The sequence below is a fragment of the Capricornis sumatraensis genome, chromosome 22 (genome assembly GCF_032405125.1).
Source record: "Capricornis sumatraensis isolate serow.1 chromosome 22, serow.2, whole genome shotgun sequence".
Lineage (NCBI taxonomy): Eukaryota > Metazoa > Chordata > Mammalia > Artiodactyla > Bovidae > Capricornis > Capricornis sumatraensis.
In genome coordinates, this window is record NC_091090.1 from 44,884,702 (window position 1) to 44,911,786 (window position 27,085).

General features: G+C 47.2%; 1 protein-coding gene across 1 annotated transcript in view; it reads right to left on the reverse strand.

The window, feature by feature from the left end:
• JARID2 (jumonji and AT-rich interaction domain containing 2) overlaps nt 1-2,223 on the reverse strand; it is a 39,461-nt gene extending 37,238 nt beyond the window's left edge. The window contains exon 1 of the mRNA XM_068961141.1: nt 2,055-2,223. Coding sequence (XP_068817242.1) covers nt 2,055-2,208 — 154 coding nt within the window. The 5' untranslated portion in view covers nt 2,209-2,223. The remainder of the gene's footprint in view (nt 1-2,054) is intronic.
• Nucleotides 2,224-27,085: the final 24,862 nt, after the last annotated feature.

Sequence of the window (27,085 nt, forward strand, 5' to 3'; positions counted from 1 at the left end):
TGCCACAGAGGATGTAGAACAGGGTAGGTAAATAAGCTCAGCTAAATAGGTATTGAAAGCTCACCATGTTTCTAAAATACTGCACCTGAGGCTGAAATTGGCTTTCTCCAAAGCGGACTTCTCGTTTAAAAAAAAAAAAAAAAAAAACAACTTCCTCTGAGTCACGTGAAACTGGAGGAGCTTTCCTAACAGCCTGTGTATTTCTGAGCTGGCTTCAGCCCCCTCCTTCCACTGGCCTCACAAAAAGCCAGCACCGTCATCCTCTGGGATTTTTAAGACATAAACCCTCCAGAGCCACGAGCGCCACGCAGAGCCGGGGGCCCTAGGCACTGGCTCTTCACCGCTGTCAGCCGGACAGGAGCGCAGCCCCACCAGTGCCACAGACCGGAGCCGCCGCAGAGCACAACCATCCACACGCGCCCCCTGCACGACGATGGTGGCCTCCAGGGCAGGGGCACCAAAAACCTTGACTCTTAGCAGCAATCGGCCACTTTTAGTGATGGGTACAAGACATCAGGTCTTCCCTTTCTTCAACTATAAAGCAAGAAACGTCTCTTGCCCTGACCACCTCCCAGTGACTCTGCTGGAGAGAAGCAGATGGGATCAAAAGATAACATAGATGAACACACCCTAAAATCTATCATACGGAAAACAGCTCTCTGGTCTCTCACAAAGCAGATTTCTGAGACCACCCACTAGTTAGAGAAGCCACCCCTTAATATGAACATGTCTACACACAGCTAGCTAACAGAGGCTATACAAACACTTCACTGAGTGCCTTCGTTACAGGTAAGGAGGCTGAGAAATACTGAGCAATACACTGAAATTACTAACCTCATCTCCTCAACAAACTCTAAGGTCTTTAAGTCACATCCCTGCCATCTCTCTACGCCACCTAAATAAGAAGCAGGACAAATAAAAAATCATTCAACCGTCAAGGCAGAAATGCCAACAACAGTGCAGCTGGCCAGATTCCCATCACACCCAAGTGATCCTGGTCCTACAGGTCCATCGAGTCCAGAAAGACTAGCAGTAGCCCAGTGCTCAGCCGTGAAGGGAAAGAATGAGACGAACTTTCCTCCGCCTCCATCACTTACTGACAGCATCGATTTTCTGTCGTTTGTAGATGAGGACGCTCTACATTCTAGGGTCTCTGTGAGTCCCAAGGGACGTACGATCTCGAGCGGAGAACCTGGGTAAGAGCTCACCGAAAGCAGCCATCACCTCTGCTGCCATCCTTCTCACTTCCTTTCCCACCCCCGCCGCACCCCACACTAATCCAGCTACTCATCAAGCTCTCTCAGCCCCTCCCCTGCAGCGTTCCTCTGTCTGCCTCCACGGTCCTGTGCTCACATCCTCCCATCTATACTGCCACCTTTTAGTCCCTTGTTACCTTGAGCCAGGTAACTGCCTACAATTATAGCCTTTCAATGGGTTTCCTCTTCTTGAAACCATTTCCCTTTATGAAATCCTCTTAATTGATGCCAGCTTAATCTTTTCAAAATATAACTCTGACTAAGTCAGCTCCCTGTTGAAAAACCACTGGGCACTTTCCACGGTCAACTCATTGATACTTTTCTCTTTCTCACAGTCGATTTTTCACTCTTGTTTTTTGGGGCTACGTGTCCTGCCCCTGGAATGTTAACAGTCAGGGGGAAGAAAACGAGTCTAGTTTCTACTACACATGCATGCCCCTGATTCCACAAGCTGGATAACGGCTGGAACCACAACAGTGAGTGAGTGACCACAGCATCTCTATGAACTCATCTCGACCACGCCTGTTCGGATGCCATATCTTCCGCCTCCAACACCTACATCTGTGGTCTTATGGAACTTACCATCATCTTCACAAACTTAAGAATATGTATCCAACAATCTATTTACCTCGAACACAACTGTGTGGACCACTTTATACCACCAATCTCTCCGTTAAGTGCCTGGTACTTAAAGAAGTATGCAAAGCACCTTCATCATCTTCTCAACATATGACCTACTCCACCTTTCACTCAAAGCTCTGGATTTTATCTTGAATCCAAATTCAACAGTGGACCTACCATGTCCGTTGTGAACATGCTTGTGGGTTTTCCCTTTCCTGGGGGTTGACTGGCATGAAGATGAAGCATTGTTGGTGGCTGCTTTGACGTCTTCTGTCTCATCATCTTCCTCCTCAACGTCCTCCTCGTCCTGAGAGCTTCCGAAATACACCATGCTGTTGGGCAGCGCAGGAGAACCTGGCGGGGTCAAAAGGAGGGGCATAAACACGGGCCTGAGTCTCCACCCCTTCCAGAGCCCACTTCAAGTGGAAAGTGAACGTCACTCAGTGGGGTCTGACTCTTTGTAACCTCATGGACTGTACATTCTGTGGAATTCTCCAGGCCAGAATACTGGATTGGGTAGCCTTTCCCTTCTCCAGAGGATCTTCCCAACTCAGGGCTTGAACCCAGGTCTCCCGCATTGCAGGCGGATTCATTACCAGTTGAGCCACCAGGGAAGCCCAAGAACACTGGAGTGGGTAGCCTATCCCTTCTCCAGTGGATCTCCCCAACCCAGGAATCGAACTGGGGTCTCCTGCACTGCAGGCGGATTCTTTACCAACTGAGCTATGAGGGAAGCCCAAGTGGGCCCATGTACTAAATTACAAACTTAAATCCTCATGACTGAGCAGATAAAACAAAGCAATTCATCTCTACTGCCATTTTTATTTTTCAAACATCCTCCAGGAAACAGAACTCTATCTGTGTCCCTTTAACAGATTTCAAGCAAAATCCCCCAGCAGGGAGGAGGGACAATGCCATTCACCAAACATAACAAATCAAAAATTTTAAAATCTCATTTGACTATTTTTGAGAAGGAAGTGGGGAAAACACCAAAGACTGAATTGAGCAAACAAAAACCCTACCCACAGTGTCAAGGACATGAGCCTATTTTGGGTTACATCGTCTAGACTTAAAAAGTACAAACTTAAGCAAATGAATGTAAAATGAAAAAAAAAAAGAGAGAGAGACAAGTGATAAAAACAAAATATGACATTTCCTTATAAAAGGAATCTGTCTCATATTCATAGGGGGTGAGTGACAGGTATGGATTCCAAACTCACAATATATTTGGAAGCTACTTTGATATTATGATCAGGTTAATAACATGTAAAATTATTAAAATAAATTCCTGAATAATACTAACTAGAAGACTGGCTTAAATAAATTAAAAAAAATCTCTTCACAGAACCCAATCCCCTACTCCTTTTACACCTTAACCTCCTCATCTCCAAATGTTTTTGCTTCTGAACCTAAGACAGAACAAGCTCAATATTACAAAGAAGCACAATACCGTTCTTTATTAAATCATGAATTTTCAGAAGGAGATCTGTCCATTCACTGGTATACTGTTTGGGACCAAAGGCTGTTCATTTTTAAAAAAATAATCAATTAGTCAGTTAATTGGTTAATTAATCGATCAATTTTTGAAACCCTTGAGTTAATTTCTGGGAATAACTTTCATTTTCTTTCCCATTAAGTATCCCGAGGAGAGCTGCTACCAAGTAACAGAAGAATAAATGGTAAGTTCATTTCTTCTCTTGCCAGCATCCTGTGAATGAGCTAACACTTCAGGAGTATCTGTTGAGACTGAAGTAACTGAACGTGCTCTCCTTCCCAAACTGGATCTCAAACTTCAACCACAATCGCTAATTCAACCATTCCAGCCTCAGGGCTACCTGTTCTAACATGGAGATGGACGTGAACGAGCAGCCTCAGAGCACTGAAGTGGCGAACCACGACTGCCCAGCTCCCGGAAACGCAAAGACAGCACCTTCCACTTGTTGTCAGCATGACCTACTGATACTCAAACACCCCAGCCCGCAAGTTATGTGGGCCACAGCACTGAATGGAAACGAAACTCCACAGGGATGTGTGTGACAAACACTGGAGACACTCCGACCAAAGCCATTTCCTTTGTTTTCTCCCCTTTGATCATTTCCAATTAGAAGCAGGTTCTCAACAGAAGGAAGGTCTGTCAGAGGCTTTGGGGAAAACCATCTGATCAAGCAGAAGTTAGAAGATGCAGCTTTAAAAAGAAAGAAAAGAGGAGGAGGAAATGTCTGGCCTTTCTCCCACCAGAACAGTATATTTACCCTTGTACTAAGTGGTTTTACAACTAGTACAAGATTGAACAGAAAAAGAAGTGACACCATCCTTCCCAGCTTCATTCTTCAAAGTTTCCAGTCAGAACATATCATTCACAGAGACACAGAGTAAGTACCTCCAAGGGCAAATGTACCTACACCGATGGGTCATTTCCTGCTGTTGCTGCTGCTGCTAAGTCGCTTCAGTCGTGTCCGACTCTGTGCGACGCCATAGACGGCAGCCCAGCAGGCTCCCCGTCCCTGGGATTCTCCAGGCAAGAACACTGGAGTGGGTTGCCATGTCCTTCTCCAGTGCATCAAAGTGAAAAGTGAAAGGGAAGTCACTCAGTCGTGTCCAACTCTTAGCGACCCCATGGACTACAGCCCACTAGGCTTCTCCGTCCATGGGATTTTCCAGGCAAGAGTACTCGAGTGGGGTGCCATCGCCTTCTCCAGGGTCACTTCCTAAATCTAACCTTAAAAAAAAAAAATCTTTATTGAATTTATTACACAACTGCTTCCGTTTTATGCTTTGTTTTTGGCCATGAGGCATGTGGGATCTTAGCTGCTCAACCAGGGATAAATCCATACCCCTGCACTGGAAGGTGAAGTCTTAAACCTCTGGACCAATAGGGAAGTCCCATAAATCTAAGTATTTAAGAAAAAAACCGAGAAACCTTATTTCAGCACTCAAAAAGAGGTTCTGAGTTAACAAAAAAATTATAAAGAAAGAAAGGAAAGGAAATTTCCCATAAACGCCAACTCATTCTAGCATGTGACATGACATCAAGTAACACGTTACATGCTGTCAGACAGAGCTGGGGACTCAACACTTGGAAGCGACAGGCTCAGCCATTATGTTTTCCTCTTCAGTAAAAGAAAAAAGAGGTTAAACATACTTCTTCAAGTTCCTTCAAGATCAAAATAGCCACACCTAACTTCTCTCAAAGAAAGGCCTCCCTGCACACTGTGTCGGATGCACTGACCAGCGGCTGAAATCAGAAAGCAGATTATACAGTCCCACACAGAGCAGGTGTGTGTGCAGACCCTGCAGTAACTTCCACAGCTCACTCTGCCCTCCATTGGAGGGAAGCAGGATTGCAGGATGGAATTTCAGGAAGTAAGCCAGTACCCCCTCGCCTTGCTCCACCCCACCAGGATCAGGAGAGAAGGCAATAAACTCTGCAACTGAGGCCATTTGGGAGCAAAGCAAGTCTGCCCAGTTCTGGGCAAAATCCACACGAACCACATGAGAAATTAAGAGGTAACCGCCACCCAATACATGAAGCATCACATTCCTTATGTTCAAGACTCTGAGAAAGGGGTGAGCGCTAAATTTATGCCAAAGAACTAAAACGGAGGAAATGTTGAGGAGCTCAGTTCAGAACCCAAGTTTCATTAATATCCTACAGAAAGCAAATAGGGTAATTTTAACAAAAGAAGAAAGCAACCAAACTCATGAATCCATTTCTTTAAACAGCTTCTCATCCAAGTGTACACAGTGATGTAACCTGATGCGTGTTCTACAAGGGAAACGTGCAGTAGGAAGGGAACACCAAGGAAGGGGTGCGGAGCGTGCTCCCTGAGGGAGTCACTCTTAAAGCAAAACTTACAATAATATAAGGTTTTTCTGACGGGACTGGCTTTGCAGTCAAGAGGTGGAAAAGACACAAGTATGGGGGGGGGGGGCGGCGCACAGGGGATAAAAGCGATTGCTTTCACCCTAAAAAGTAATGTGGGTTCTCTCCTAAATGACTTGCTGGTTGGGCCTAAAGACAAAGCATCAGCAAAATAAAAGACAATACAGGTGCTCAAATAAGAAGAGGAATGGAGAGACTCCTGTGATGAAAGGAGAAGGGATTAGTGGAGGAAAAAGACCAGTGCTTGATCATAAGGAGCCTTGGGCAGAAAGGTCAGCGCTAACAGAGTCAGGATGCCCTTGGCTCAAATAATAAGCTTGTGGCAATTCTCCTCTCTGCATCACGGCCTGGGTGGAGCCTTACCACCTTCCACATTTCATTTAAAAAGCCACTGCCAATCTCAGGAGTGGCCTCATCAACTATAGCTTCTCCCCCAGAAGGAACATACCTTCAGAATTTTTGTGGGTATCTGCATACCTGTACCTCTTGTTAACCTTGCTAACAAGTTAAAGCATGCAGAAAAGACTAAATCCAACAACACTGAATATTCTAAACCTCGGTCACTACACAGCTACTGGTAATCCCTCTAAGACCCGCTGACATGTCCACTTAGAAATGATGGAGAGGGTCAAGCCAACATTCCAGATCAAGGGGAACCACAGCACCCAGGAAAAAGCAGCAAAAACAGCTTTTCCTTCTCTCTTGTTGACACAAAACCAGGAAGACCATCTCACATGGCATGACCAAGGTGAGAGAGAAACAAAGACAGCTAAAGACTGCTAGATACCTAGAAAGTAACTGCAGAAGATCCTCAAATAAAAGAGAGCCAAAAGCATCTGAGAAACCAAACTGACCAGACATTCACAGAGAGCATTTCTCTCTTCTTAGCCAAGATACAAGCTCAATTAGCTGATTTACAAATAAGCTTAAAGGAGGAGGAATCTGTTAGACACAGAAACAGATGAAGGAAAGGGTATTTCAAAGCCTTGAAAACAGCCAGTAGTCTGGACTATTTATCACTGGTAAAATCACCCCCTTCCTCCTTATAAAATGGGTGAATGGGTCCATTTGCTAATCCAACTGAAGCTGTGTGCATGGAAAGTTAACATTTAGCATCTGAAAACAGAAGACTCTGCATGTTTTTACAATTTTTGATTAAAAATTGTCTGCAACTCATAGATTCTCACACTTAAGAAGCAAACTTCCTCTCCAGAAAATTTATTAGGGAAACTGTTTGCCTCCAAACATCAGGTGAGGTAAACTTTTGAAAAGCTCATTGTGGGCCTAGCATTCAGGAAAACAGGGCATGGATCTACAGAGATGAAAAGAGGATGGGAGAGACGGGAAATACAACAAGGAAAAGCTTCCAGAAGAGAAATCGTCCCCTCCCACGGCAGACCACTACGGTAAAAACAAGGGGTCTGAGAAAGGGCTGAGTGGCCCCACCTGGTTCCTGGGGTGGGCTCACTCCCCTCCATAGGTACCAGCCCCTCTTGTGAGGCTAATCAGCAAGTCAGAGAGGTCACCTCATCACACAGAGTAACTCCAACTATCTCCGCTATGGGCTTCCCTGGTGGCTCAGAAGAAGGTAAAGAATCTGCCTGCAGTGCAGGAGACCTGGGTTCGATCCCTGGGTTGGGAAGAACCCCTGGAGGAGGGCTTGGCAACCCAGTCCAGTATTCTTGCCTGGAGAATCCCATGGAAAGAGGAGCCTGGCAGGCTACAGTCCTCAGGACTCGCAAAGAGTCGGACATGACTGAGCGACTAAGTACATCTCCTCTACAAACTCTGTAGTTTTAAAGCAGTCATCAATGAAAGGTGAATGCTTTTAATGTTTTAAGAGGGTTATGGATGGCATCGGAGAAGGATATGGGACCCCACTCCAGTACTCTTCCCTGGAAAATCCCATGGACAGAGGAGCCTGGCGGGCTGCAGTCCATGGGGTCGCTAAGAGTCGGACACGACTGAGCGACTTCACTTTCACTTTTCACTTTCATGCAATGGAGAAGGAAATGGCAACCCACTCCAGTGTTCTTGTCTGGAGAATCCCAGGGACGGGGAAGCCTGGTGGGCTGCCGTCTATGGGGTCGCACCAGCAGCATGGATGGCATAGGGAATGAGGGGCAGGGGGTATACACGAATAATTACAGTTTTCTATTAAAATCACAGACAGCTTTTTCTCTCCTGATTATTCAAGCGCATTAGCAAACGTAAAAAAAAAGTCTGAACTTGGATCAGTCGGTGGAATCGGGAGTGCAGAACGCATCTGTGCTTTGCCAAAGCCGTATTTCATTACTTTTCAGAATTAGTTGGCAATGTCTCCACAATATTTACTGAAGTGAAAACCAAATGTTTTCATCTGGACAAAAATCAAACTGTGGTATGTTACAACCACAACAGAAATCATTTTAATCCAAAAGCTTGCTTTCTCTAATTTGGGCTGCGGTTTCTGTAAAATTGGATTCTTCTCTGTGAATCATGTACACACAAGCCCTCTTTCTCATTATCTTCCCTCCCCCGACCAGTTCTTTATCTTAACAAGCTAAACATAGCCCGTTCTGCTAGATTTTGGAAAAGACCCTAAAGGGATTCCCCGCCCGCTGTCATTTAGCTGGAGAGTCAAATTCTGTAGCTTGAGCTCACACACTGTGCCCCGGATTTGGCATGTTTGTGATGGATCTTCAGGATACGCACAGAGAATGGAAGCAATTGGGCCCTATACCACGTGCTCAGACGCTGTGCTCAGACGCTCAGCTCAGACGCTCAGTCGGGTCCAACTTTTTGCAACCCCATGGACTGCAGCCCACCAGGCTCCTGTTTCCATGGAATTCTCCAGGCAAGAACACAGGAGCGGGTTGCATTTCCTATCCCAGGGGGTCTTCCTGACCCAGGGATGTTCCGTTTCCTGCACTGGCAGTTAAGTTCTTTACCACCAGCACCACCTAGGAAGCCCCTTATCATATTAAAAAAATAAAACTTCAAAGGGAACAGGTAGGGTCTGGGCAAGGGGTGGGGAGATAGTTATTCACTGATTTTCTGAGTTCTAGGAGAGGAGAGCTCCATCCTTTGAAACTGAACAGTCATCAGAGAAAGTGGGTGCAACCTTGGCCCATTAATCCCACCGTCTACGTACCCAGCACTGACCCAAGCACCTGCGACCCACCCTCCCCCTGCACACTCAGGCACCCACACACCTAATACAAGTGCCGCGAGAGACCAGGACAACTGTGACACACGGAGAGATGGTCTGTCTCTTTCTTCCACATCAGCCTTTACAATTTACCAGGGAATAAGAATTTTCACCAGGGTTTCCCAAGCCCCGCCCATTTCCATATAATTCTTAAGATCGGGTACTAAATCCATCTGCTATTTTCTTTAGTGATTTACTTTCATGATTTAAATGACTTTTCTCTATTATATCAGTAGAAACTTCGTATCATGTGCCCTAAAAAGAAAAGGTAATTAATATTACGATTAAAGTTTTCAACATTCACCCTACTTCATTTCTGGAACCACCAAGCAGCAGGACTCGGGCAAGAGCCCTCCAGCCAAAGCCCAAACGCAAAGGGAGCCCCTAGTTCCTTATGGTACACGGAGAAGGCTGGATAACGGAGCCTCTACTCAAACTGATCTTCCTTTTAATACACACATAAAAACAAGGGCTCCAATCACTGGACTACATGGAGTCTGAAAGTCCAGGGCGACATGCCAGCTTGGCAGTCATGTACCCACTTGTCGGGAGACTCAAGTTTACTTGCCTGTACAATGGGCTTAGTATCTTCATACGTAACAACTGTGATGACCCCGAAGGCTGTGAGGTAACACAGGAGAAAGTTGTCTCGGCACCCACGTGGCAGTGCCACTTTTAGGGTGACACATGGCTCAGGAACAAAACAACCCTCAACTATGAAAGCAGGCTGCCCCCTTCCACAGGTGAGAGCAAAGGTGATTTACTTCCTACCTGCTTTCCTAAATGGGAGAGTCTGCAGACTGGACACTGGGAGAGGATGGGGTGGGGCCCAGAAAGAGGACGGAAACACAAAATGAACTCAGTAGTTAGTCTGAAATTTGGGAACAGGTGGCAGAGCAACCTGCAAGGGCTGCAAAACTTCAGCCCTTGGGAGCCTTTTTTCAGGAAGAACAGGGAGGAAGTGGTGATGCGACTGTCCTCTCAGAGGCCTCCTCTTCAGTTACGAGCTCCCAGGTGTGGGTGCCTGACCCCACGTTTAGGCAATGCCTTCAAGAAGAGAAGAGCTTGGGAAATCCCACGAACAGAGGAGCCTGGTGAGCTACCGTCCATGGGGTCGCAAGGGTCGGACACGACTGAGCCGCCACCACCACCACCAGAGCAGGGCACGTGTTCTCTTTGCAAGAGCCCTGACATGAGGGACTCGGCGAAGCAAACCACCTTCCCTCCGGACACACAGCTCACAGGGAGACCCAGCCGAGCACAGAGACGGGAGAAAGTGCCTTTCATTAGCAGCTGGAACAATCGACTTACCACTACCTTCCCCCCTTGTCATCTATACCCATGGCTTGAAACACACATGAACAAACACACATCTGGTCCAATGGAACAAGGTCTCTGGATCTCTCTGAAGCAAATGAACGCAACGCACAGGTCACACCACACGGAGAGCGCAGTGGGCTCAACCCACGTAACTTCCACCCATCACATACACGGCGGGAAACAAGTCAGAAATTCACTTCACTGCGGCCACACAGAGTCCATCTCAAGTGTGCTCTCTCTACGGAGAAAGCGCCCACGGACCTTAATAGAGACGTAAATACAGGGCAAGGGGCACCGTGCCCTTAGGACGTGGATACTGGCCCCTTCAGCGCTGTCAGCTGTCGGCCAGGTGCTCCACAAACAAAACAGGACTAACCTTACTTCCACATTTCTGCCCCCATCGACCTTCTCTAAATGGGATTTCAGAAAGGATGAGAAAGACTGAGGGAATCAGCAGAAAGTAGGGAAGAGGCCGGAGACAATCTGAGAAGCACACTGACTCGGTGCCGGCAGCCACAGGCGGGGAGCAAGGACTGGCTTCATCCCCAGGGAGGGCAGAGCCTGGTCAGGGGCCAGCTGGCCTGGAGCACGGCCAACCCTCTGAGCAAAACGTCTTGGAGTCTGAACGACCGATCGAGGTCACAGAGCAATTAGAGGGGCCCCATCCCTCCCCTCCTGGGCGCTTCAGGAGCCGATGGTTTCATATTTCTTCATAATGAGCCTGATAAACTCTTCTGGCAAATAAACTGCTTGCTCAGCACAACTCAGCCAAGTGTACAGACTCTGTTGGAAAACCAAGCGTATGAGGAACATAAGGCTGGTTTAGTGTGAAGAATCGTTGAGGACAGCCACTGGAATCCTCAGGGTAGCGAGAACATCACTTTGTCTGTTACCCCTCCCAAAAAATTAAGATGCAACACCTCCCCAAAAGGATTCATCCAGAAGAGAGTTGTGTACCACTGTGACAGAGGTCCCTGCTCCCCAGAGACTTCCATCAAGCACTCCCATTTCGCTCGAGCAAGTTCATTACCAGAGCCATGGTGCTCCTCGCAATCGGAGGATTACTTAATTGCTTTCTAGCAGGTTAATCCCCTTTCGTTTTGTGACCTCTAAATCACCCCAGGCTTTTGCATTTGCCCTACTTACAATTTATTGACCTCAATACCCAAAGTCAGTATTCTATCGAAATACACATGCCTTTAGAGAAAGTTCCACGGGTGGCCTGTCTCTTCTGGTACCTGCATTCTCCTTGGCTGGTCTTTTAAACTGTCCCTCCTCCGTGTCACTTGGAGGAACCTGTTCCCCTTCCCTGTTCATCTCCTAGATTTACCAGGGAATACCAAGGGGCTGGATGGTACCACAGGCCCCATCTGGCCCGCTTTGCACCCGCAATTTAGTCTAACTCCACAGCAACCACATGCTGACTGCACATCCATTTAACAAAAGAGGACACCGAGGCCGAAAGCTTAGTCACCTGCCCAGGATCCACGAGCATCCATCGGCCTCCTGCCTGTCTTCCTGCAACAGCCCACTGCTTAGGCTTCGGTTACCTCGATCCATTTTTCCGATGCTGCCACAATCAACTTATTCAACAAAGGTCTAGACCCGTGAGGCCTCCCCGTCAGCCAAAGAACCGCGGGCCCACGGCCTGGGCCCACAGCACCTAACATCAGACTCCCTGCTTTAACGAGGGGCCAGCTCTCCAAGCCACGAAGTCACCCGCCCAGCCTTGGGAGGGGCTTCTGCAGACCCTTCTCTGTCTGTAAGGCCAGCTCCCCGCTACAGCCTGCGCAGGGGGCTCTTCCCTCCGCTCCACCTGTGCCCCCTCTGCCCGGCACAGCCACTCTGACACCTGCGTGCCGGGCCAGTCCACTGCCCCCATCACGCTTTCCTGTTGTAATCTCTGTTTTCTAGTTTCTGGCACTGAAAAACAGTTCAATAGAGGCCGAGTTAATTAGCAATTGAATGACAAGTGATCGCTGAAGATTCTCTAGGACTTGGGAAACAAAAGGCAAGTGGTCCCCAAACAGAAAGGATTGCTTCACCAGGGCTGACGGAGGCGGGGTGGGGGTGGGGGGTGGGTGTGGTGTCTTCCCTACTAACTCCTCCTGGAAAATAGCTCTCTTCTTCCCTTTGAGGCTGGCCTGTGATGCCCAGGGTCAGAAGAAGCAAGCATGTAGGTGTGTATTTTCAGGGATCCTCTTTATTTGCACTGCCCCCCAAAAGAGAAAAATATAAATAAGAGACTCGTTTAGCCTACCACTGCTCCACTGTTCGATTTTCAAATCTGCAAATAGTCATAGAACAAAGAGAAGATGACAGAACTCATTAAGAACAACAGTGACAAAAAATGCAGCGATGGTACATCCCCCCTTCTCTGCAGATCTACACCCCAAGAAAAAGACTAATTATGCCTCTGGCAGGACCCAGGCAGACCCTCTCCAAAGCAGCCATTTAAAGATAAAGACACTGCAAGCAAACACACCGGCTGGCTTGCACCATCACGCTTGCTTATTCTTTGGAAGTTTCAGGGGACCAGGGCAGCAGTAAAGAAGAGAGTCCTACCAAACTCAGCTGAAAGGTCCCTACCTGCCTTAAGACAGATTTTTTTTTTTAATCTCTAAAGCTTATCTCTGAACAACTGGCTGGTGTGTTGACATGTACACACTCTTCTCAGTCAGAATTATTAATGGCACAGTTTTGTCCTCACCCCAGTTTTCAATGAAGCTGTGGGGAGAAGGGGGGGTCTTGGGTTTGCTGGGGGTCACTGATGGGTAACAAACACCGAGACTTAAAGAACTCCATGAGCCAGCTTTCTCTCCATCCCAAGATCCATTCTCTTCCATATTTCAAATCAGCACTGAAGCTGTTCTGGATAATTGACGACCAGAGAAAAGGATGATGTGCAATCCCTGGCAACAAACATCGCTTCCAGGTCTCCGGTTCCGGCATGATTTTTGCAGCTGGGCTTTCTCTCCTGTCAATACTGAGCTTATCAGGGCTGCCTCCTTTACTGGATCTGTGCTTGCTTCCACCTAAAGGTGATGGAGCGGCTCGGTTCTTGAGGCTGAACGTGAAGTCTGGGGCTCAGACAAGCTCTGTCTGGCTTGGAACTCCAGCCAGAAAAGCAGTAACAGAATTAGATTGCAGGTATAAAAAAAAGTTTATCAAATTCAAGTGTCACCAGCAGTTGATATCTACAAGTTAGAAATACATCTACATGTAAGTCGAGGATCAGATAAATGATGGGTCACCCACACGATGGAATGGGTATTTATGTGATACTGAAACAGGAAACCAGATTGCCAAAATAAAATGCAATTCCATTTGGGGTGTGGGACTTATATACACACATAGAAGGCTCAGCAGTATTTTCACTGAGGAGGTGGTAAACAGTGCCTGGCTCTAGGAGACTGGAGAGAAGGGTATTTTGATTTTTTGATTTTTGGCCTGTTTCTCCCTCTTTTCCACTGATCTTCCCTAGTGGAACATGAAATAGTTTTATGACTAAAAAAAGTTTAACACTTGATTTTGCATTTGAACCTGAAAGAAAATTACAGACATTGTCTATTTAACCCTTGTATACTTCAAAATGCAAGTTTTAATTGGTTCAAACAATTCCATATTAAAATACGCTGGCTAATACCACCGAACGCACCACATTTCCAGGAACATGAGGTACTCAGTGTGTCACCTATCGTTTGAGGCTTTAAGGAAAGCCGTATCAGATAAACACACTTGACCTCACAAATTCAAGGCTTTTAAAATAAAATATCTTAAATCTAAAAAGTTCAGGAGGAAGAGTAAGTACAACATTCTGTGTCAGAACCTTACTGTGTATCAATTAAAAACGAACAACAAAACCTGTTTTATTGTTTGGCTCATCAATGTAGGAATATTTTTCCAGCCTCAGAGCATTTTTCCAAAATTATTTTTAAAAACATCTTAGGTTTCATTTCCTGAAACGTTTGTTCCATCTGACAAGTGAAAGAAGTAAACTCTATGAAAAGACAGGATTCTCCTAAGTCTAGAGTCTGTCAATGCCAAAGACCCCAGATGTGATGTTTTCCCTAGATGCCAAGTACCTGAATAATAAGCATGCCTCTCCAAGCAAGGTCCTCCCCCAATCGCCAAAAGCACAGAAAATATGATTTTACAAAATTGTGCACAAACAGGTGCACGTTGCACACACAAATTCCTCTCCAAAAACAAGTCACACTCACTCCACAAGTAGAAGTGTTCAGAACTAAAACCCATAATCGGCAAGAGCAGTTTTCTGACATCCTAATAGAACAAGGACTGATGCTGAAGCTGAAACTCCAATACTTTGGCCACATGATACGAAGAACTGACTCACTGGAAAAGACCCTGATGCTGGGAAAGACTAAAGCGGGAGAAGGGGACGACAGAGGATGAGATGGCTGGATGGCATCACCGACTCAATGGACGTGACTTTGAGTAGGCTTCAGGAGCTGGTGATGGACGGGGAGGCCTGGTGTACTGCAGTCCATGGGGTCGCAGAGAGTTGGACAGGACTGAACAGCTGAACTGAACTGAATAGAGCACGATCAGTGAATCTTCCTGTAGGAAAGTAAAGAGTTCAGGCATGGCTCCAGGGCAGATCTGGCTCCAGTGGCATTAGAGACACAGCAGAAGAGTTCTACTGAGTCTAGTGACCTGAGTCATCCAGTTGCTAAAGGCACTGCTGACCCCTCAAAGATCCCCTCAGCTCAAACTCCTCCTTCTAAGCACCTGGTCCCACTCACCCTCCATCACCAATGACACCACCCCACAGCAGCCTCACCACCTGCCCGTCACCCTCGCCTCTTCTCTTCCTTTCACCCTTCACAGCCAATCCTGCATCTCTTTCCTGCTGGGCCTTCACACTGTCCACTCTCACCACTCAGGATCACTAGGCTCCATCTGCAAGCAGCCACATCAAACCCAAGGGAGATGCTGGCAGGAGGCCCCGCCACCCCACCTCCCCTTCGTGAGGGCCAAGTGGTCCACACCGGAATACGATTACCCTCCTCCTGTATGTCCTGAGAGTCTCCAGGACTATCAATAGCCTGTAAAGTCAAACAAAAACCGCAGCCCTTTATCTTCCCTTGGCCAACAATTCAGTCTGAAAGCTAACTGAGTGGGATGGGGTGGGGGTGAAGAACAACCAGAGAAGCTGGTGTGGGTTGTGAGAGCCCCAACAGGGTGAAGACGTGTTCACACATGGGGCAGCACACTCATGGGGTCGGAGCTAAGTGAACTCCGTGGGGAGGGTGGCGGCAGAGATGGGCACGGGACACTCTGGAAAAAAATGGGTCAATAAGTAATTTGTAGATATAACAGGAGCCAGCTTAATCCAAGTTTAATAAGGAAAAAAGAAAACCAGAGTGAACCCTTTGGTTCTAAACTAAAACCAGAGGTACTGGTGCTCACTCGTGGATTTTAACAGATCTAGAGACACAAATATATATACTTAATGAGCACATGTGTACATGTGCACATACACACCCTTGCACACATGCATGAGTACTTAGTCACTCAGTTGTGTCCGACTTTTTGCAACCCCATGGACTGCAGCCCGCCAGGCTCCTCTGTCCATGGGGATTCTCCAGGCCAGAATACTGAATGGGTTGCCAGGCCCTCCTCCAGGGGATCTTCCCAACCCAGGTCTCCCGCATTGCAAGTAGATTCTTTACCAGCTGAGCCACAAGGGAAGCCCAAGAATATTGGAGGGGGTAGGTAGCCTATCCCGTCTCCAGCGGATCTTCCCAACCCAGGAATTGAACCGGGGTCTCCTACATTGCAGGTGGATTCTTTACCAGCTGAGCCACCAGGGAAGCACACACAAACACGCACAATGCATTTCCCTCCAATAGCTGTGAGCACACCTCAGGCCCAGATCCCAACTTCAGGAGAGCAGATGTTCCTTAGAGTAAACAGGGCTCCTTGGAGAAATGGCCCAGGCAGGCCTGAGGGAGGGGATATGCGAGATGAGCCCGGGGACCTCTGCTGTGCCAGGGGGCCAGGATGGGAGGATCTCAGGGAAACATCAAAGGGCAAGGGTGCCCGCATGCAGGGGCTCCACTGACGGGATCTGGGAAACCCAAACATCAAAATAAAGGAGAGGAACAGATTACAACCTTCTAAACAAAACAGGAAACGAGTCCACACAGACACCAAAAAATGAGTATATCAAGTCTGTTGAGAAATGAAATAGAGAGTTTCAAAGAGTCTCCCAATGAAATACATATAAATTGCAAAGGCTGCCAAGGGTCCACTTACAGTGAAAAAGCCTGACAGACTCCCCCGCAATCAGTGACCAACCTGAGCACCAAAGGACAGACTGACAGATTGCCCCCAGCAGGATTAAGAGAAGAATCTCCGCCTATGATACTCTTGCCCGAAATGGAGACTCCACAACCTCGTTTTCCTCCCTGTGTTCTCCTCTCTGCGTTCCCGGAGTAAACACGTTCCCAAAATGAGGCCATGTAAACCCAAACTCATCCTTCATTACAAAACTGCATCGTCACCATGCTCTCCTGTTCATCAGTCCCATTCCTATGTATTTCCACTCTTACCTACGCTTACAAGGTTCTACTGCTGTTTCTCCCCAAGGAGTGAGTGTGTGTGATGGGGCGCGTTGCGGGGGGGGGGGGGGGGGGGGGGGGGCTTATTCCCAGACCTCAGGACACAAAAGGAAAAGGGATTTCACACCCATCCACAATCAGCCCACCAATAATAATAATAATAAAAACTACAAAACAGAAAGCCGAGTTAACAAAAGCATGTGTGTGATGGTGAGGTGACAGAGGTGCTAACCGGATGTCAGGGAGAAGTCAATTATAAAAACGTGAACCTACACACGACGACAGTGTGTGCTAAGAGGCCAAACAAAGGCGATTCAAGCGTCAGAGGAGGGACTTCCCTGGCGGTCCAGTGGCTGAGTCCCCACACTCCCAGGGCGGGGGGCCTGGCTTCAATCCCTGATCAGGAAAGATCTCATATGCTACAGCTAAGCCCCAGTGCAGCCAAATAAATAAATACAGTAACAACAACAACGAAGAACCAGAGGAAAAGAGAAAGAAGACTCAAGTACCTTCTTGGTGGAGCCCCTCCTTTCACAGGTCAACCAGGCTGGGGAGCCGCAGGTGTGCAGCAGAGAGACCAAAGTCAACGCCGACACCCGGGGTGACACCTTGTCCCTTTTATTTCAACCAGGCCGCCCCCCCTCACACTGGTAACAGAGTCTTACCTCGAAGGCAGAGAAAGGTAAGAAAATCTTCTGTCTTAGGCTTCCTTTTAGAGAGGTCAGAAATTTGAGTAGCTGGAGGGGGTAGCAATGGCTCCACTATCTTGACTGGAGTTGTGCTGGGACTGTTCGGCTGGGATTGAGCAAACTTCCTTTGTGCTTGCAGCCTGGGCCTGGAGGAGCAAGAGAAAATTAGAAAGAAATTAAGCAGAGATCAGAAGATATAGATCTACGTGCAGCAATAAAATCATGACACAAAGGGAAGAAAGACTCTTTGTTTCAAGCAAGTTCTTCGTTTCTAATTAAGGTTCTGTATATCTCACACTAATAAACCACAAGCTTGCTTTAAAGGGCAATAAATTTGCTTAAAAGGCTGTGTTTTCTAAACTGACATATAATATACACCATGATCATGTGTGTATGTGTGCACACAAGCTCATGCCTGTGCAAACCATGTGTGTGCCTGGGTATTTCAAAACCAGCACGCCGTATTAGATGATATGGGATTAACAGCTTTCTGTATACCACCTGCCACATTTACTTAACAGTCAACTCACAGGATACTGTCACAAACACATGCATGACCCCCTTCATACTGTGTAAGGACACTCCACCCACCTTGGTCTGCCACGTACCTGGTCTTACACCCCAACCTCTAGGCTTTTGTGACTCCAATCCAGCCACATGAATTCCCTACACTAATTAAAGCATATAATACAGGCAGGGGTGGGGGAGATCTACTTTCCTAGTCTCTTCAAAACCCATCATTCATGGCCAAATCATGGGTTACCTTCTGCCTGCACAGAAAGCCTAAAATCCTGAGGGATTCAAAAAACTGGCTTTAACTAACCTACCTTCAGGCCTCTTCCCTATTACCATCCTACATAGACATCAACTCCCTAATTTATCCACTTGGTGTCTACAAATCACAGCTTCGATCTTGTTCATTTACACAATTTTATGAGTCAGCATGCATGCGTGTTGCTAAGTCACTTCAGTCATGTCTGACTCTTTGCGATCCTGCGGACTGTAGCCCACTAGGCTCCTCAGTCCATGGGCTTCTCCATGGCAGGCAAGATTACTGGAGTGAGTTGTCATGCCCTTTCCAGGGGATCTTCCTAACTCAGGGATCGAACCCACATCTCTTATTCTCCTGCACTGACAGGTGGGTTCTCTGATAATTACCGCCACTGTTAGCCCCTTACATGCCAGACAATCTATTAACTTGAATCCTAGTGAACCTTGCAAAGGTTTCTTTACTTCTTTCCTAAAGTTAATTTTTCTTTCTCCACCTGAGGACTTTTACCCTCTGTATAACTGGTTTGACCTTTATCATAAATTGCCTATTAGCTTTTGCCTACCAAGCCAAGGGACTGACCTTCCAGAAGGATCAGCTAGGGGGAAGGGGTGACTGATTCAGAGACTTAAGAGCTGTTTCTTTTGGGGGTGGAGGTTGCGGGTGGGTTGGATATGTGACAAAATAAAGGAACTGTGTGTGTGGGGGGGTTGTTCCTAGTATAATGTTGTAGTTATGCGGAAATGGGGAAACCCTGTCTTTTAGAAACGCAAAAGGAAATATCAGTATTTATAAATAAATTGATACTGTGTCTAGAGTTCGCTTCAAAATCAGAGAAGAGCTGTGTTTCTCAAACTGAGATCACTTTAGATTTTCTGTCTTTTACAAATGGATATTTTTATAAGATAATTACTCCAGAGGAAAAATGAAAGACATAAACTACAAGCTCAAATTTATTCAACAGACATCACTCTGTTCAACCACTTAAATGTGCTCACCACTCACTCAGTTGCTATATTCAACTCCCTGGCACCAGGCAGCACACAGCCTGTGCCCTCGGCAGCATCACTTTGGAGAAAGGAGAGGATACAGGAAACTAGACAGTGGTCCAACAAGCCACACGCTCTCCAGGTCCTGGCACCCTCGGCAGGACTGAGCCCAAGACGACTAGCTCCTCTTCAGACAAGCTCCTCCTCTCCGCCAACCTTCCCATCATGTGAAAAGAAAACCCCTACCATGCTTTCCTGCTGAAAGGGGTTTTAATTGACCACTTTATGATGTGTACATCTTTATTTAAATGGACACAGCTCACGCTCAGCAGATTAAAGGGGCTTTACAGAAATACCGCCCGCGCATGAACAGGATGTTCAGTGTTTGTTGCTTTTTCAAAAGTCAGCAACGACAAATATCACACATTATCATGAGAAGTTGGCCCAGCCTGAATGAAAAACAAACACGAAACAGAGATGGCAGAGCGGGACACAGCAGAACATGCTTCAGTTTCAGAGCCTCACAGACAAACGCGCCGACCGCTGTTCAAGTAAAGGCACTGCTTGCCTGATGACTTTCTCAGGGAGGCTATGAAAAATAAGAGCATGAGAGATTAAAAAACGGCAGTAAAATAAATTACTCCTCAGAGGAATAAGCCAAGCTCCCAAGTGATTAAGCATCTGTGAGACCCAGATGAAAACAGGAACTGAAGAACCAGACAAACCAATATCTTGTTTAAAGAAACCAGAAGAATCTGTGCTTCCCAGAAAGGGCAGGTCTGTGGTCTGGCTTTGTGTGCAGAGTCCCAGGGGATTAACAGAGGTGTGACTTTGTTTTGTGGGCTCCACGGGACAAGAGAGTTTGAATGACACAACTCAGGGAAACCATGGAGGAGGCGCTCTTAGCCATGTGGCCACGTTTGCCGGACAGGCGATTCATTCCAGAATGTCTGATACAAGGAAATGAGTGGATGTTACTAAATCAGCACAGAAAGCGGGGTGGGGAGGTGCAGATGTGCTGAAGAATGACATTATCTGCCTCCAGAGGTGTTGTGCAAAGGAGGAGGCTGGGCTGCAGGAGAGGGCAGGCAGGATGAGACCCCCACCAAGTGCGGTGGAGCTCCAGGAGGGCCAGCACTCAGCGGCTGGGCATAACCACAAGGTGGCCCCCACTCACCCCTCCACCAGGTGATATTTTGACCAAGAACACCTTCCATTTCATTACTAAGGTGAAAACACATAAAAATGAAAATGTAGGTTAGGCCGTCCCTGCTGGTCCAGTGGTTGAGAGTGCTGCCAGTGCAGGGGACACAGGTCCGATCCCTGGTCTGGGAAGATTCACATGCAGTGGGGCAACCCAGCCCGTGACACGCAACTACCAACCAGAGCCTCCGTGCCTAGGGCCCATGCTCCAGAACAAGAGAAACCACAGTGAGAAGCCTGCGTACCCCAACTAGAGGGTAGCCCCACTTGCTGCAACTAAAGAAAGCCTGCACACAGCAACGAAGACCCAGTGCAGCCCCCCAAAAAATAATTAATGGTTGAACTAAGGGAGTACAGAGCTATCCAGGGGGTGGGGTTGGAGACAGAACAGGGTTCCTGGAGCCCCAGAGAAGAAAACAGCAGAATGTGGGACCGCCAGAGGCTTTCAGGCTGAAGTCTAGCCAGGATGGTCCTTACTGCCCACTGATAACGCACGAAGAGCCAGAACGCAGAAAATACAGAGGGCGTCTGTCCCCCACAGAAACCACAGGCGTGTCAAGTAGAGCAAGACTCACTTCTGTGTTGATATTTTATTAACTCATCAAGGAAGAAATTTTCCTACCAGAAAAGTCCTCTGCGCCAGGAAGGTCAACGAAACCAACTAAACCAAACCTGCCAGCAAGCCAAAGCAACTGAGGAAGAAACGTGCAGATACATGCATATACGGATAAACACATTGAGGGTAACCTCTTATTTACGGTGTGTTAAAATCCAGAGTCAACAGGCAGTGAGGGTGAGGGTACAGACGTGGTTTTGGATCAAATCATGGCTGTTCCTCACCTTCGTGGGATAAATGTGGATAAGTCAAATAAAGGACTAAACAACTCAGACAGCAAGCTCAGAAAACACAGAGCTTGCTATCTGAACCCCTGTCGAGGTTAAGGCCATCTGGGGTGTCCCTTCTCTAGAAGCTCCTGGGTACAGAAGCCCCCATGGCAACCCAGTCATGACAAAGTTCAGCCCTGCTGCTAAGAATCCCATTTAAACAAACATGCCCCAAAAGGCAGGGGGAAAAATGTGATGAAGTGAAAGTCGCTTTACTGATCTGATCCCCCAGAGTGTAGCTCCATGCAGAAATAAACCTCCCAGGTTCCCAGGGGCCCTTGCTCCCTCCAGCTGGAATGTTCTTCCCTTTTATCTCACCAGGGCTGGCTTCTTCCCATAATCCAGTGAGGGGAACATTCCCGTCTGCTGCGTTTTACCAAGTCACGTTTCCCACGTCTCTGTTCAAAAGTCACCTCCTCAGAGAGACTGAGCCACTCTCAAATGCCGTGCCCCTCACAGCCAATCGCTCATCCCTCTGCCCTTCGAGGGCCTACAGAGCGGGCTTGCCTACAGTCGCCCCCTTATGGCCTTTTCTGCACGTATGGGATGCTGTGTGTTGAGGGCAAGCTTTCTGAAGGTGCTGAGAGGGAGAGGAGGAACACCGCTCGGCTCAACTCATCATACATTCTCCAGGAATTACACTCATTTCTGATCAGAGCGTCAGACTGCAGGGCAGTCCAGAGGGGCGGGGAGATAGCCGGATGGATGTGAAACAAACCCAAGAGCTACCGGAGACGCCTGTGGTGCTGCCCCCAGTAAAGTTATTGGCCATCCCAGGATACAGCTACCAAAATGAAAGTCACTCAGTCTTGTCCGACTATTTGCGACCCCATGGACTATACAGTCCATGGAATTCTCCATGTCAGAATACTGGAGTGGGTAGCCTTTCCCTTCTCCAGAGGATCTTCCCAACCCAGGGATCGAACCCAGGTCTCCTGCACGGATTCTCTACCAACTGAGCTATCAGGGAAGCCACCAAAGTCCACTGGAATTCAGTCTCGCTATTCCAGTTTCATAAGGATCTGCTGAAGCAGTCACAGTTTTGATCACAACCACTGCCACTGCTTACTAAGAACTTACGCAGCAACTTGCCCATTAGGAGCATCGTCTACAAAAGCAGATGAAGACCAGGTCCTATCTGTCAACTTGTGCCTGCGTTACAAGGTGCCATCCCGCCCCAAGGCGTGCCGCTGCACTGCACGCATCCACACAGAGCACAGCTGGCCTCAGGCCACAATCTGCTGGCCCAGGCGGAAGGCCCTGCTACATACCCCTGCACACGGGACCACCACTACTCATCACAGGCTGTGTGTACTTTCTGATGAGCTGCGGGAGGGAGTAGAGGGTCCATCTTCTTTCTCTTTTCTCTTCCATGCCCCAAGGGACACAGAAGAATCCTTCTCTGATGTGGGATTAGTTGGCATGGGGGTCAACAGCCCAAAGAATGTTTTGCTTGGTCACTTAAAATAAATTGACCCAAATAAATCAACAAATCGATTTCATACTTAGGTGAAAAAAAGTAAAGCACCTTTATGGGAATAAAGCAGCAGACCAAAATAAACACTATCCTTATTTTCAAAGTTCTCAAATAAATTGCAAGGCGAAGCTTATAAAGAAAACCCACTGATAGCTGCCAAAGTCCTGGGCCAAACATTGTTTTGTTTTGTAACACTCTGCCGGTGTCTCCTTCTGCCCCCTCCCAAATCCTGCACTGAGAAGGTTCCAGGGCAGCCTGCCATCAGTGGCCCCCGGGAAGGGGGTGGGGGAAGGAATGGGGACGCATCGTCTCCAAGTCTCCTCTGGGGTTATCCGCAGCATAGAGTGAACCAGCTTATTGCTATCTGCACTCAATCTCTAGGGCAGCCCTAAATATGGCACAACAGCAATTTCTAGGTTAATTAAATTCCGTTTCTGTCCAGGATTTCTGATGGTTTACAAACCCAAGGAGGATGCGGGCATGCGCACGACTCAGCTGGACAAGGCAGAGGGCAGGGGGCACTAGGCCTAGAGCAATGCCCAGCCCGCCCCCGCAGAGGGCCACGTATGCCAGAGACTGTCGTGTTGCCTTAGTTTTCCAATATTAAGAGTGTAAGCTGGTAGATCCAATTATTTAGATTACATCCCAATTCTAAACAAAGAGCCAGGCCTGGGTGGGAGGGGAGGCTGTGCGTTCATTCAAAAAAGACGCCATGCTATGTCTGGCAAATGCGGAGTGACCAGCATAGCCAGGCTCTTTGTGGCAGTGTGGGAGCTGGTCCTGAAGCCTTGCCAACTTGCTGAAAGGCCTATTCAAAACAAACAAAAAAAAATTCCCGTGTTTCTATCCCCAAAATAAGTACCCACTCTATTCTACCCCCAGACACACACACATGCACACACACACACTACAGACCTGGCAGCCAGTCAAAGAAACAAGGGTGGGTGTGTCTGGCCAAGTGTGTATGTGTGGTGGAGACTGTGGGGGGTCGGGCAGGGGATATCCCCTTGCCCAGGGCAGGCTGCCCACCAAATTCAAATGCGAGTGCAGTTGTGGGCACACCACACAGGATGGTTGTAAACATCCTGTATAGTAAAGAGAAAATAAACACATCCTCAAGTGAACCCAGAGGCTAGCACAGACCAAGTCAGAGAAAACTCAGAGACAAAAAGCCCCGGCTCCATCCCCCTGCGCTCACATACCCCGCCCCACACTTACAATGGGGGCTTGTCTCACCCACAGGGGTGTGCTCTGTCTCAGCTACCAAAAGGGAGAAAGGGAGGTCAAGGGAGGTCGGCGGCTCCCAGAGGTTTGCTACCTGGAATGCCTGCTTTCTGGTACTTCTGGAGATCGTGTTGTACTGGCTTCAGGGGCCCTACTTCACACAGAAACAGATGAAATCGTTTGTTTACACTAAAAACCACAGGATGTTAAATATTTGCAGCACTTGTCTTAATTAAATTACACAAGCAGCTAGTTAGAGTAAAAACTTGCTATGAACCTGATTTACCTAAAGAAACTTGTTTCTGGTTGAATCTCCTTCGAGATGAATTTTTAAAAGGTCTGCTTGGTCAAAGCGGTCCAAGAGAAAGAACCGTGGTATCAGAAAACCTGGGCTGCTTTGGTTCAGGTCAACTTACGACCTTGGGCAAAATAAGCCTCTATTTCCTTGCTGGGGAAAGCGGGGCAGCGGAGAGGGAGGACAGACCTCGTAGGAAAAGAAGCCAATTAAGGGTCTTTCTAGCTCCAGTCTCCTCTGACCTCACCTCTAAAATGTGAATATAGTAATTCCTGTAATAAATCCTCTTGCATCTATGATTTCATAATCCTAGGTGACAAGTTCTGATCTTCTGCCTGTGCCAAGTGGGAAACACAAACCTACATTTCCAAAAATGCCTGTGCTGCTAAAGACTGTTAGCACCTACTTCCTAACTAGGTTGTCAGGCAAAACAGCAAACATGGTAACTTTCAGATCTTGAGATGTATATACTGGCTTGCACTTTAGAAAGGAATATAAAATTTTAAATATAGATGTTCACCCCACTCCCCACCTGGGAAAAAAAGATAGCACAATGCCAAAAGTTGTTCCATAGTTCCCTTGAACTAGTAACAACAATACTATCTACACTCTGCTTTCCTAAGACCCAGTCCTCCCAATTAGGAGTAAATCACTCATTCAGGAAAACACATGAACTTCCTTCAGAACCCTGAGACACCCTCAGGAAGGCTAACCTAACTACTCACGAGTATATTCATCACCTCTACCCAAAGGCGAGACCAAGGAGAAGGCACGCACTGCAAACCCAAACCACTGCCACGTAGGCGGACACTCCAGATGCTCACAAACACTGCACCCTCTCAAAAAGCAGGCATCAGTGAGAAAAGTGAGCCTCCGTTCTCTTTAGTTCAGGCGGAAAGGGTCAGAGAAGGGAAAGGAGAATAAATAATTACAAGATACAGCGTCTTCCTAAGCAAAACATTACTTGGGCACATGAATCTCAGGCTGGGAGCCCACACAGATGGTATGAAAAGTAATATGCAGGCCCACATTTGATCCCATTAATAAAATGCTGCAATTACGGGTTTGGGGTTTTTTTTTAAGTCTGATGCGGCATCCTCAAATGTCAAAGAACCAAGGCTGCCTGGAAATCCTGACTGTCATGATCAAGAAAATATTTGACACTGACTTCTTTTGTGCTCTCGAAAGCAACCATGTCAAATTTGAGAGGGATCAACATTAATCAACAATTAAAGCGGCAACGAAGACCTTTTGTTCTGTCAGTCACAAATGTCACACGTGTTACACTTTACCACCAATGGAAAGCCACGGGTCTCACCACCCTCAGGCAGTGTAACCCTCACCTTCTCGGGGACCTAACTCCTAACCCGGGATGCAGGCGCTGCGAATGCTCTTCTCCACAGTCTGTCGCATTCAGGGCAGTCTTGAGCAAAAACTGTATCTTTACAGCAAAAGTAAGAAAAGGATAAACACCAGTCAGAAGACCAACACAAGGATGTTAAAAGTCTTAATCCAGCCAGGATCTGGCCAAAGAAATTCCTAATACACTACTGTATTACAGTTACAGGGTGCAAACGAATTATCTGAAGACGGTCAGTTGTAAAAGCCTCAACGAGCCAACTGAAACGCAGATCTGCCTTTCTATTCTCTTTTGAGATGGGATTGCCAACTGTTTTTAAAAGTACTATTTCAACAACAACAACAAAAAAAACCCCAACAATTTCTCAATTTTAGGTTACTCAATACCCAGCTGCAAACGACCAGAACACTCCTCGGGTCCCGGCAGAGATGACAGCTGGGGAGGGGAGGAATCGTGTTTTACTTCTTCTGTGAAAGAGAAAGCAAAAATACCCTCAGAAATTCATCCTGCCATGCTACACAGTGCATTCATTAAGCAACAGAGTCCAGCGGACTCCTAGTACTGTAACTGGGAAGTCAATCCCGAGGAAACCTCCCACAAGAAAGATTCTCCATGGCGGTGGGGGGGGGGGGGGGGGGCGCGGGACTAGAAACTCCATCAGCACAGAACAAACCAGAGCACAAAAGCAGTCAGTGCTCAGAGCTCTAACTAGTCCCTGAAAGCACGGAGTAGGCTTCCTTCAGCTTCACACATCCTCTGCCTCTTGGACAGGGATCTGCTTTATTTAAAGGATGGCAAACAGAAACGGATTGTGGACAACTTCCCCGCCCGCTGGAAATCCCATGCAGCAATCACACGCACCAATAGATGGCAGTAGAGAGTCTTCAGACACCAGGTCTGGGCTCAACTCTGAAAAGGGAATTTGGACTTTCGCAGATTTATGACAAGCCTGGCATTAACCAATGTTTAGTACCTGCACTAAAATCTAACAGCAGGCTAAAAAACCAGCCACTGTTTATAGAAAGTAAGAGAAGAACAATGTTAGCAATACCTTTTCACCCAACAACTCAATTACAACTCAAGCTCCCTGCTTGTATATAGAAAATACATAGCAACTCACAATCCAACATTTTATATACTGAATATACACCTAGGGCTAAAGTCCAGGGGACTGTTTTCTGAAATACATTCCCTGCTCTAAAAGTGATTTTTACCACTCAGAAAAGTAAGAAAAGGCAAAACTAAAGTAACGTATCATGGTTCTCACAGTTCTGGGGTTCTGACAGAAATTTATTTAGCAGGCTAAAACACAGTCATGGGTAGTTTTCCAAATACGG